This window comes from Cryptomeria japonica, chromosome 1 (assembly GCF_030272615.1).
Source record: "Cryptomeria japonica chromosome 1, Sugi_1.0, whole genome shotgun sequence".
NCBI lineage: Eukaryota > Viridiplantae > Streptophyta > Pinopsida > Cupressales > Cupressaceae > Cryptomeria > Cryptomeria japonica.
The window spans coordinates 50,374,243-50,387,643 of record NC_081405.1 but is presented as its reverse complement, the minus strand read 5'-3'; the positions used below and the strand labels follow the sequence as shown (position 1 = coordinate 50,387,643).

Sequence of the window (13,401 nt, the reverse complement as noted above, 5' to 3'; positions counted from 1 at the left end):
TCTCAAGGCTGAATTTCTCCCTTAGTTGCCAAAATAAGGGAAAAGATAAAGGGGCGAAATTTGTAAGGAGTTTTGAACTCAAGGTCGCACATTTCCATTAAAGTGGGGGTCGATTTGTCGTTTTGCCTAAAACCCGGGTCTTCACATTTAAAAGTTAAATTTAATATTTGTTAAATTAATTTATTTAATTTTTCAAATGATTAATGCGGGTCAAAATTGATTGTTTGCAGATCTACGACGTCGGGAAGAGCTAGAGCGTCAACCTAAAACATAAATTGGAGACGCAATCGCGATTAACACTGGGGACGTGTTGTAGGGTGCAAGGTCGAAGCGGCAAGGCACGGGGAAGCGCGGCACCGGACCACAAAGTTGAGATTCCCCCTCAAGATCAAAGACGAAGAACATTCAAAATGCAACGAGTGTGTGCATTCTCAAAAAAATGCACTATTGGAAGAAATTCCAGAAAAATCAGTTTTTAAAAACTGGAATGCTTTATTGTAAAAGAACTGCTTGTGGGTCCCATTCAAGATATTTTAAACAAGGGAACATAGGTCAATTATGTCCAACTACCTGGTGGACCGAATTGATGCCAAACAGTTGTAGGTAGTTGAAAATGTGGTTGGGGCGATAACTGAAAATTGAGTGGGCATGGGTTAAGGCTGCCAGCTTCTAGAAGGCAGATTAGGGCCCTTGGATGCAGTCAATCCTGGCCATCGATTCAAATTGTAAAATCTATAAAAGGCAGAGGCCTTTCTTTTGTAAAGGGTTAGATTCTTGTTAGAGTTTTTGTAGACAATTAGAATAGGTTAGATTGTTAGAAGGTTAGAATTTAATAGTTAAGGAATAGAGTAGCAATGTTGCAGAAATTGTTGTAATAGCAGCTAGAATCAATATAATAGACATTGATTTTGGTGTTTATCATATCTTGGTTTTAGTCTATGTCATGTTCCCTCCTTAATCGTTATATATAACCTAGTTGAAGCAATTATTATTATTAATTAATATAATATCTAATAACAAATAATTATTTGAAACTATTAAATACTTATTTATTTATTAAATATTATTATTAATTAATATTTATTAATAATATTCTTGAAATATTCAAATAGAATAAATTCATATTATTATAATAAACATTGTATAAACAATGATATTACATATTAATATCTATTTAGAGCAATGTTAGAGACGAATGGTTTTAGGAGGAAAGAACTTATAACAAAATTTGTTAATTATTAATAAGTGGCGATCCCTAACAATGAGCGGCCATATTATGGCATGAGTCACCACCCTTACAAGGATAGTGGTCGTGGCAGAAGACATACCCATTCAAACCGATGGGGATATATTATACTGACCTACGGGGAGGGACTTAGGGAATGGAAGGAATAAGGATATGGACTTTGAAAAAAAAAAGAAATAAAAAAAAACGTAGACATCTGCAAAGGAAGATTACGGGAAATACAAAGATTAACGCCAGCATTGACAACGAGATTTGGTTGTTGAGGGAACAGCCCCAGGTATGTCTCTACTGCCAAAGGTACAAGATAATTATTGTATAAAAAAGAGAAATCGAATCATACAGCCATAGTGTGTCACGGGTATAAACCAGTCAACATACTGATAATAAACATGTTAATAATCTGCGATACATTAATGGTTAAATACAATAACGTCCAGGTGAATTGACAATGAAATTTTCAGTATCGTAAGTTCTCTATGCTGTCATTGTAATTATAATAATAAATGACCCACAAGTAAGATGTAAGGTATAAATTGGTAAAACACCAATAGGGTTAATGTAACAAATCTGAAAATGTAATATCTTTGCTTTTGCTAGTATGCATGGGGATGTGTTAATTGTAGCCTGATAAAGTTTGTATGAAGAATATAATTCATAATAATAATAACAGAAACTACAATATGTTTAATAGTAATATTAATATAAAGTTATTCATACTTAATTTCTCATATTATGGCAAACCAGATCTGACACATTGTCAGATCTGTCTGCCACTACAGTTACTAAGTGGGATAATGATTAGTGTTTTAGTAAATGGACAGTGTTAGTAATTCATACTATAGAATCTATTCTATATTAAAGGGTTGATTAATCAAATAATATTTCATAAAGAACTACTTTGAAAAAAAAAACATATAGCGTAATATTTTTTAAACTTATATATATATATAGAAACAGTGATTTGAATGAACTAATAAACGTGAGATTATAAATCTGATTGAATTATCAATTCAATATCAGGAAGAAGATTATGTTATCACTGATTGAATTCAGGTTAAGATGGTTTTGTCTCCTAGTCAATGTAGTTGAAGTCATGAGTATATTGAAATAGATTAATTATGGCTACAATGTGCCTAGTCCTAGTAAGGGACATTACAGTCTGTTTGCATGGTTTCCTACAGCAGATTAGATAAATCCTTTTGGTTTGCAGGTATTTGATGGATTCAAGCTCATACCATTGAGGATATGTTGATTGTATATCCTTGTGTATGGTTAGCCTGAGCCTTTAAAATTGTGTTTAGTTCAATTGCAGGTGTCCGTCTCAGCTGCGCCAAAATTGGGTGTTTGGGCATGCACCTGCAGTCTGAAAATCTTCTAAGTTCCCCTGAAGATTGCACTGTTCTTGCGAGGTTGTGGGTTATTCTAGCCAAGCAAGGATTGGTTATGTCGAATCTGTCTACCTACACACCAGTCTTATTAATTTTAGGTCTCCTAAACCCTTCTTCTTTGCTTTTATTTCCTAGTTCGAGAATTAGATAATCCAGACTTGCATACCCTAGTCTTTACAGACAAATAATTAGATCATTGATGTACCTGGTTAACACTCGACCGGATATTTCCTATGTAGTGAATGCCTTGAGCCAGTTTATGTGTGAACCTCGAGAGATACATCTTGTTGCTGCTAAGCTTATATTGAGGTACCTTCAAGGTACTATTGGACATGGACTCAAATATAAAAAATGTTGATCTAAATCTACATGGTTACTCTGATTCTGATTGGGTTGGAAGTGTGACTGATCGGAAAAGCACACCAAGGTGTTGCTTCAGTTTGGGATCAGCTATGATTTCTTGGATATGCAGAAAACAGACTTCAGTAGCTCAAAGCTCCACAGAGGCCGAATACATTGCAGCAACTTTGGGAGCAAGAGAAGAAGTATGGCTCCAAAAACTACTTGTGGGATTATTTGGAGAGCCTCTGAAGCCTACTATCATCCACTGTGACAATCAAAGCTACATCAAACTGTTTGTAAATCCAATATTTCATGATAGATTAAAGCATATAGAGATTCCTTACCACTATGTGAGAGACATGGTAGAAAGGAATGTGATCCAGTTGGAGTATATTAATACAAGTGATCAAATAGCAGACATTCTTACCAAGCCGCTCCCCAGAGTGAAAGTTGAACACTTCAGGAAGAAACTTAGTATGGTTGAAATGTAAGTTATTGAGATTATCTCTAAATTTCTATTTGTATTAATATAAATAAAGATGTTTAATGTGTAAACTCTTTTGTCATATGTGTGACTCTATGACTTATGGGCCTACCCTGTGTACATTATTGAAAGGTGATGATCTTTCAAATAATGAACACTTGCATCCAACATTGTAAGGTAACAACTTTACAATGATCGGTTCACTATCATGACGAATATCATGTGACTTGATATTCATGGACATGTCATGATAGTTAATATCTCTTGGGCTTATTGATAGATATCATGAGACTTGATATCAGTTGAATATCATTATGCTCCTTATGAGATGATCATGGTGGGTATTATGTGACGTAATATCCATGGAAATGCCATGACTTGTTATGGTAGACATCATGAGATGTGATGCCAGTGCACATACCATAATCTGGATGTTTATGTGAAGAATGTCATGTGACTTGATGTTCTTAAACCATCCTCCAATATCACGAGTTAGGTGATATCTTCATACTTGATTATCTTCCCTAGCTAAGAGGGAGTGTTAATGCATAGTAGCTTCAGTCAGATATAAGGGTGACCATTAATATTGATTATACATATATAAGCATGTATGTATGTATGTCAATCCACTATGTGGACTGACATACATACACACATACTCATTCCTTGTGTTTATAAGAATAATCACTTCGAATACTTTGCAAGTCGTCATCCTTATGTCTGATCGAAACTCTACATTAATCTGTGTGTGAACAGATTCTATTCTTCTCTTGCCTTGTATCGTGTAATGATCATTAAGGCATCATTGTATATAACAAGATCAAAGTTTACATGATCGTATTCATTAGATCGAACTTCTATGTTCGTATTTGATAAATCGAACTAGATAATGTGTTTTGCACAGATCGACGACTTTAATTGGTTAAGAGTTAAGTTAACTAACATAAATAAAGTTTGCATCCCTTGGTATGTAAGGGACACGTTATGAGTGGACATGCCTCCACATTGGGGAGACATGTCCCCTCATAACATGTCCCACTAAACATATATATATATTCACCGATTTCGAGAGAGAAGGATATAGAAATCAATGAATGCTCTCTCCCTTGATCGACGAATTTCAGACTTGAAGAAAACCCCTGCACTACCCTTGATACATTATCATTGTCGTGAAAGATCCCTGATGGATCTCTTTTACCAATCTGCTGTAATTTTTATTTATTTAAATTGATTTTTCCTGCTTATTAATATTTTCTTTCAGAAATAGACAGAAGTTGCAGAAGGGTTGAATTCTTTTTGTATTTTGATGATTTTTCAACAAGTAAATAATGAAGTACAAGTACATGAACAAAGTACTGAAAATGAAGTTCATATACAGCCAAAACAAATTCGATTCAAGGCAGATTTCTGAATATAAAATCAAATATTTGACCAGATGAAGATTTCCAATAATTTCAGGAAGATTACAATCAGGAATAATTCTAACCTGGATGCTGAAAGAGTAACATAACTAGGAATGAAGTTGTGGCAAGATTCCAGCCCTCCAAGTGCTGCACGTGGGAAGGAAAGTGGCTGCCAGGTACAGCCGTACGGCTGCCAAGTACACCCAACTAGTTAGAAACTCCAAACCCCACGCTGAACTCTGTCAGAATTGCTGAACCTCCAGAAAGAATGCCGTACAATCTCCAAGATGCTAATAGCTGCAAACAAATCCAAACCACTGTATTGGGGGCTATGTCCCAAACAGGCAAGGCATTGGGGTTGGCGTCCCAGATGCTGAAAAGCTCTTCCAGAGCCAAATCTCAAATCCAAGATGTAAAATGTGTAAAAGATAATCATAGAATGAAGCTCCTATCCCCTTATAACCCCTCTCAATTGCAAATCGAACCCTAATTGTCTCCAAGTGGCGTGGTCTAGTGGAAATGTTATAATTTCTTATTTTAAAGTGGTCATGTTACTAGAAAATGACCTTTTTCCCCATAGACAGAAATCCGCTCACTGAATTGCCCTGAGACCAAAGAGAAAGATTTAAAGAATTTCAAGATCTTTCCAACGAGCTATCACACAATAGGATGCGCATCCAGATGAGACCAAAAATCCCCTTATTACTCCAAAATGGCTAACAACTTAGCCTTATTTAATTATTAAACGCTAACTTAGGAAATATTAAAAATATAACCCAAATAGCCACAAAATGCCCAACTGACATTACAAACCCTAAAATCATCCTGTCACCTATCTGTGACTGAAGTCGGAAATCAAGGATTCACTGGTAGTCTCATCCCTAAAATCTAGGGATGTTCCTAAAATTTAGGAAACAAGCCCAATCTCTTTGAAACTGAAACCATCTAAAAGGTCATGAATAACCTCACGACTGGCAACTGTCACGACCTCCTAAAATTTAGGGATACCCCCTAAAATCTAGGAACTGCTCCAAACTGGCTCCAAACTGCCTGTAAAGCCAAAAATCCAATCACTATATGCACTGAATGAGTCCCAATCAACCTCTGCTAGCCTACGAGACTCCAATGATAGGCCAACTCCTCCGTCTCCGATGTCCACTCTAGAAAGGGGACATGACATGTCGACATTCATATTTTGGAAGGATTAAATTCTGAATACTCCGAATTGAAAGGGAAATCTGCACATTGAACGAATTGCATCAGTCTGATATAAATTTAATTTCTTAACAATGTGGAACCTTTTATTGCTTGACACCAAGTGGAGAGTTTGTGTCATTGATGCCAAAAGGTGGGATTTTCACATGTCAATGCCAAGTAGAAAATCCAATCAAGTCAAAGTTGGGTGCTTGGGATACTTTTTGGTAGAGGTTTGGACTTGGTAAGTGAAGTAGCAGAGGTTTAGACATTGGTGAGCCATAAAGCAAGTTTCACTACTTAGCAAATAGTCAAGAAATCCTCACTCCACCAATTTGGAGGAATTTCAAATGATTTTGCCAAAACCTTGAGATTTTTAAATTTCTTCCATTTTTTCATTTTCAAACACTTAGCCAAGAATAAACTCTGCCCTTGATGAGCTTTTTGTCTTCTTTTACTACCATTCTTCCTCTGAATTCCATTCTCATGATGAATCTTGAACCTGTTTTAGCAACCTCCTACTTACCATTTACAACCATTCTCCGAAAAAAGTAGAAAATGCAAAAACCAACTTTTTCTAAAACTAGAAAGTTTGATTTATGTGATTCTCTCCTCAATCTCAGGAGCAAACAGCAAAAAGCAACTTATTCTAAATATAAAAACTTTCTAAAAATAGAAAATTTGATTTCTAGTAGACACTGAACTACTAACTTGAATTTTAGACCTTTTGCAGTGGCAACTTTATTCTTGAAAATCAAAACCCGTAAATGATTCTATTTCAGTGAGCTGGAGTAAAATTTTCTTTAATCTTAATCCTTCGTACCTCTCTCTAGCATCTACTACCATAGTCTTATTTCAGCTTCACTATTTACTTCCTCTGCTTGTGCTGGAGTCTCCTTTAGCATTCGAGCTTGATAATCTCCGTGACAAACATTCTACAAACATCATGTGGACCAAGACATACCAACACCTAAGGGTTTGACTGCTTGATAGGAAATGTAATATAGTTGACCTTTATTTGACAAAAATGACCTGACATTTGGCTACACATATGATGGTTTCTGAAGTTTTTTAGGAGTTGCAATTTTGGGTACCAGAAAAATCTAATCTTCTTCCATCACATTCTATCTTTAATACTTATTCTTTACTCAATACAAATACATAAAGTTAAGAGAGCTGTTTTATACTTACATTTTGACTGGAATAAAAAATTAGACCAAAAGTACCTTAATACATTGAAGGGTAATCCATGTGTATAACAGTATAAGGTTCAAACCATGTAATATTTTGGATGCTAACAACTAGGGAATATCATTCAGATAATGGGATGACTTTTTGAGAGAAGATTTTGTAAGTCTGCTTTTCCTATAATGGAGAACTCTTGTTCTTTTCTGGAAGCTAATGCATTTTGTTTTCAAAATGAACTGAAAATGGCTTGTTTTAAATTCCAAGAGACTTTCAGTAGTCAGTTCAAAAGATACATACAACACTTTGAGCTGAACGGTCATTCCGTCTCACAGTTGCAGGGTGCAAGAAGAATTCTTCATCTGAACCTGGAACTTTCACTCTGATTGCTTGGTTTGTCTTATCATATGCCACTGCTGTTGAAACTATAAGGACAACAAATATAAACAAATATCAATTTCATGCTCATGAAAAACAACTGGGATATTTGCATCACAAATAAAGTCAAGCATTCCTCTTTATACCCCTAAGGTATGCAGATCATTACCAGTTTTCTATTAAATTTATTGGAGACAATATTACAAATACTTAAACAATTGGAGAAAATATTGCAAACAGAGCATGTTTTAATGATTATATTTAAAAGCATTAAAAAAATTGCCTTGACACACCCAAACATCAACAGCAGTGGTGTGGACATTGGTCTGTAGTATATCACATTGAAGATTCAAGAATCCAAGAATAAAGTAATCAACATCATGGTCTACCAAAGATAATCAAACTATAAGTCATCTATTTTAAATCCTATTCATCCATCCAACACTATGAAATTAATCACTGAAATAATTAAAACATCTGGAGAGACATATTGCCATCTCTTCATACAAAGACATGTTTAAACAAAAAAACATGTACATTTGAGCACAATAACCCCAAAATTCATGCTAAGCAACCTAGCACAACTAGTAAGCCCTTGGATACTTCCTGGGCTGTTCCTGAGAAATCTTGAAACTTCCATCTTCAATCCCCTCTTGATTTTTCAAGCTACACCATCTGGATGACTACCCGCGCAAATGACAGGGATAAAATGAGCTTCCTAATTGCAGAGCTTATCTTTTGGTGATAAGCTAAGGAAATGAATGTACTTGAAAGAATTCCATATTGCAATTATGAAGAATATCAGAGAGAACAGGATTCTCTATGACTTCCATTCTTTTATCCATGGTCACAATGAACTTCTGCTGCTGTTGGTTATAGCCACAATACACTCAATCAAAGGAACCAGTTGAAAAATGCAATGCTAAATGACATTGATGAGTATCTGATATGGATGTTGAATTTAGTGATCAGATTTACAAGAATGAACAGAAAAATGATAATGCACAGTAACAGGAAACAACACACACAACTAGAAGTGTACACAACACAAGTCTACCCTGGGAAAACCTCCCTCTTGGAGGAAAAACCCAGCATTAAGTGTCCCTGATTTGATTGATGTAAATCCAGTAACAATTACAGCATTATCCTGCCTTAGGGCATAAATATAAAAACTTAGCTGATAAGGAATGGTGAACTTGTTGTCTGAATCAGAACTCAGCAGGTATATGATGATGCTCCAGTCTGAACCAGATTTGCAATCCCTTCACTAATAGTTGCAAGGCTTCTAAGATATTCGCTGACCTTTAATGGTGATGCATTGACCTTCCAAGATGGTTTGCTGACCTTCAGAGGTGGTTCGCTTGCCTTCAATGAAGATTCGCTAACCTCCAGAATGAGTGGGCAGATCTTGCATTATTTAGGAGCAGAGACAGCAGCATAGACTTTGCCTTAATCTTCAACTGGAAATTTGCATTACTTGCAGAACTAACTTCACATTATTGATGATAAAACTAAGTGATAAATGCATACAAATGAATCTCTATTTATATGTGGCGTGGAGACCAATTCAAGTCGGCTTTACCTTAAGTTTTGGTGCCAAGACTTAATTACAATTATAAGGCTTACACGTTACCTTATGTCTTGCCCTATTTTGGCATCCTAATGATTATTAAGTTATATTGCAAGGGGAGCGCACCTATTTAGGGTCATGCGTTACTTGAAGGGGTGTGTCCCTATGTTTGGTGAGCTTAATGCATTTGGGCCCAGCCCTATAAGGATTCGGATGTTGCCTTAAGGCAATCCAAATCCATTTGTTCTCCTAACCTAGTTACAAAAGCAACAATGGAGGGCTACTTGTTTTGCCATTTATCTACTTCATTATAGCATCCATTGAGGGAAAGAGAGTGAAAAGAATAGCAGAAAGATCCAACTATTTTACAGCAGTGCATAAGAATGCTTTATCCTTTGCACAATTCTGATCTCATGCTTAACTTGAAAAGCAGCATCTCTATATCTTAGTGTAATGTAATATCAGAAGAGAACCAATGAAGATTAGTCAAAAATTCAAACAACATACTCTTAAGATTGACTTGAGAACTTAATCAGCCCATTCAAGTTGTTTAATGGTACATGGATTTGTAAACAAATATGCTTCTATCAACATCAAGTTCCCTGAAACTGTTATCACTCAATCACCTACATGCAACTCATATCTCTTTGATTTCCTTGCAAGAAAACACCCAGTATTCCTACAGATTTCAGGTTTCTGGTATGGATTAAGAAAACAGATAAACAATTGGTTTAATTTTGGTTTCTCTCTGATATAACAGTGCACTAAAACTTCAAAATAGAATGTTGATACTATAGAAAATGAACTAAGAATGCATCACCTTGTTGACGAAGCTTTGCACACTGCTGCACAACACAGACACCAATATCTGAGAATATTTTAGCAATATCACCTTGAGGTTTATTGACCACTTCTGGATTTCCACAATCTCCAGAAGCAGAGAGCTGAGAAGTTAAAGATTCAAAGGTCAAGAATCTAAACACAATATTTTCAAGATCAACACAGTAACATTGAAGTGAAAGTGCATCACAATGCGTTTAGGCTTTAACAATACTAAAGGAAAAAATATTAGAATACGTACAGCAGGTCTGATGGGCAGCTCAAACAGATATGGAATTCCAAATTGCTGAACAACCTGGGTATATTTTCTTGAAATTAAGGTCAATATAAAACTAGTGATAATTAGGATTTTCAAAGGAAAATAATACAGAATTACAACAAAACAATTACTAACCTGGGAACCGGAACCCTTACCAAAAGGGTAATACCTTTTTCCATCAGCATCAAAATGGCACATATTTTCAACAACTGCAACACATGGGACCTATAAGATGTGTACAACCATGCAATTAATATATGTATCTGACAAAACCAAAGTCCATTATCACAGTAGAGAATGTTTGCCCAAAAAAATATACTTCGAAAAACATTCTATAGCATTTTCTTTCTGTTTCTTTTCTCAATAAAAGGAAGGAGTATTAAAAAGCAGGTGCAACATCTGCCCTCAAGATTACATATGATAGCTACATGATAGACTAGAAAATAGCCTCACTATCAAATTGAAAAACACCACAAAATATAGAAAATAAAATATCCCAATGAGCATGGTAAGAATTGATTGTCAACAAACTTTAGCTGAAATATTATTGATGGCATTAAGGGCTCCTTTTGTAGACTGTTGTTTGTAGCCCGGGATAAGAAGAACAGTTTTTTCTCCACCTCCAGAGATTCTTCAACATTGATCGTTAGGACAGGTCCTAGGGGAAGTGTCATGCTTCCTCTTACGATTGTCCTACCAGGCCCTCTTACGATTGTCCTACCAAACCTTATGTTGTTTCTATGGTGTTGGGTGAAGAAGTTGGTGCTTTTCTTCTTCTGTTTCAAGAATTAATGTGGACATGTGACTGGATCCATTTCCCATGTCATCTTCATTGACTTCTTTTCACTTTTTACTCTTAAGAGTTCCTTCCCTTGCTTATCTCTACTTGTATTGTATGGATAGGCTTTACCCACCTTGGGCTTATCCCCTATTGTTGTCCTCTCATTGTTTTTATTGTCTGAGCTTGTAGGGTTCCTTTTGTCCTTACTGTTGCTATCTTGTAACTGCATGTACTTGAGACCCATTGACCTGCTTTGGTCACTTATGAGCATTAAATTGTTTCTTCCTTTTGCATTAGAATAAGAAATGAAATAGGTAAATGGATATGTATTTACCAATGTCTATCAAGCATGGCACCACAAACACATAAAATATAACAATGCATTGTTTATATAATGCCATCAAGATTCTTTGGTGAGGACATGGTAGGTACTAAATGATTTCTATTGCTTGTGCTGAAGCCTTAATCTAAAGTTCTAACTACATATGTGCTGTATGCCATGTACCCTTCTCCAGAATGAAGGGGTTAATTGAAGATCCATAGCCTATTTCTATTTCCTGTAGTAAGGGACAAGTTAAGGGAAATAAATTCATAATAGCATTGTAATTTGGACCCAGCAATCTTTAAAAGGGCAATTAAAGTGTTATTAAATGGAGGTTGTTTAAATAAGACATTATGAGGCCACGCATTTCTTTAGTTAAAATGTTATTCTTTAAAAACTTTCACTTTGAGGGAAAATTGAAATAATAATGGCCCAAAGTGGAGGAGACTGTAGGAAAGGCAAGTGCCCAAATTGAAGTGTCAATTCTTGTCATTATTAAATTCAGTTTTCAAAGTTGAACACTCATGGATGAAAACCCTTGGCAAATTTTGAAGGATGAAAACACTTTTGGATTCAATTTTGGATTTGGGATAAAAACCCTCATATCCATTTGTGGCGATTCTACTTAAAGATTGCATTGAAGTTTATTGGAGCAATTCATAGCAGCTGGAAATGATTTCATTTGCAAGAAAATCAGCAAATTATTAATACTTGGCAAATTTGGAATCCATACATTGCTGCACCAGCTTGATATCCAGATATTTTAGAGAAGTTCGGTTGAGTTTTTGGCATCTTTCTACTCCTTTGGCCACCTGAGGTATATAATGCAGCATAAGCAATCAATTTGGAGGTATGCTATATGCTATTTAATGAGGTGTTTGATATTAATTTCTTCTGCAGCATAAGATAAAAGGGTGCTGTACTGGTACACTTATATCTGTCGTACCATGCAATCTCATCATAATTGCAGGTTGTATTTCCTTCCAGCTATCACAGCCCTTTATTGGGAGATGTTGTACATACTACGTGACTCTTGTATTCTCATTCTGCCACAAAATTGCAACTTTTGAAAATTGGCATATCTACTTCAATAAAATGTTATTTGGAAGTCGGCTAATTTTTTGTGGTTGAGTATATTTGTTCAGTTTTCAGAAAATTACAATAATTGAATAACATCGATGTAAGGATTTTCAGAATTAATTATTGTATTTCAACTGCTTCTTGGTATTTGTTTGCACTCTATATGTAATTAGATCAGATTTTCCATATATGAAGTTTGTTGTTAATCATTTAAATAAAATTCAGAAAGCTATTTATGTAATCTAAACACTACTTAAGGAAGAGTTTGATTGTATATTGTTAGTGCTCATTTTCAGTCCTTTCATCATCTTACAATTTCAGTATTTCATTTCGGTCTTCTATAAATCCAATAAAATTCCAACTTGCACTTTTCGGCATTCAATTTCAATCTCTTTCATACCATAATTTGCTTAGGGTTCGATTGTCATTACATAACTTAACATTTAGTTTCAGCACTCATTTTCAGTCTTTTCCATAACCATAAAATACAAAAAAAAATGCATATATTTCAAGGTTCCTGATTAGGGACATTACACTATATTTATGAATGAATTAATTGTATCCATGTTGCATACACTTTGTAATCAACATACACATTAAATGCAAAATTAGAGGTATGTATACCTATATTTTACGACAAATAACATAATAGTAGAAATTAACGAAAACAATTCCATTAGTAAATTTTCCAGCAAGTAGTCAAATGAAAGATCCCCAACCAAAGTGAGCTAACCTTTTCTGATTCTAACGTTTTCTGATTGGAAGTTTTTAGGATAGTTTCAAGTTTTTGTTTGAGTTTTGATGCCAATGTTTGAACAAAAGTTTTAACATGAAGTATATGTCAATGAAACAACGCTTTTGAACCCAATTGGTGAAAAAATATAAATGACTTAAAAATTTCTGAATTCTGATTTTTAAGAACAGCAAAT

The 13,401-nt window shown here is 35.0% G+C and overlaps 1 protein-coding gene across 1 annotated transcript in view; it reads right to left on the bottom strand.

The window, feature by feature from the left end:
* The window catches only part of LOC131060257 (fe-S cluster assembly factor HCF101, chloroplastic), a 329,698-nt gene that overhangs the window by 148,721 nt on the left and 167,576 nt on the right, over positions 1–13,401 (bottom strand). Inside the window, exons 10-13 of the mRNA XM_057993432.2 lie at positions 10,425–10,514; positions 10,272–10,325; positions 10,011–10,134; positions 7,543–7,667 (exon numbers count right to left, since the gene is read on the bottom strand). Of these exons, the coding sequence (XP_057849415.1) occupies positions 7,543–7,667; positions 10,011–10,134; positions 10,272–10,325; positions 10,425–10,514 (393 nt within the window). The remainder of the gene's footprint in view (positions 1–7,542; positions 7,668–10,010; positions 10,135–10,271; positions 10,326–10,424; positions 10,515–13,401) is intronic.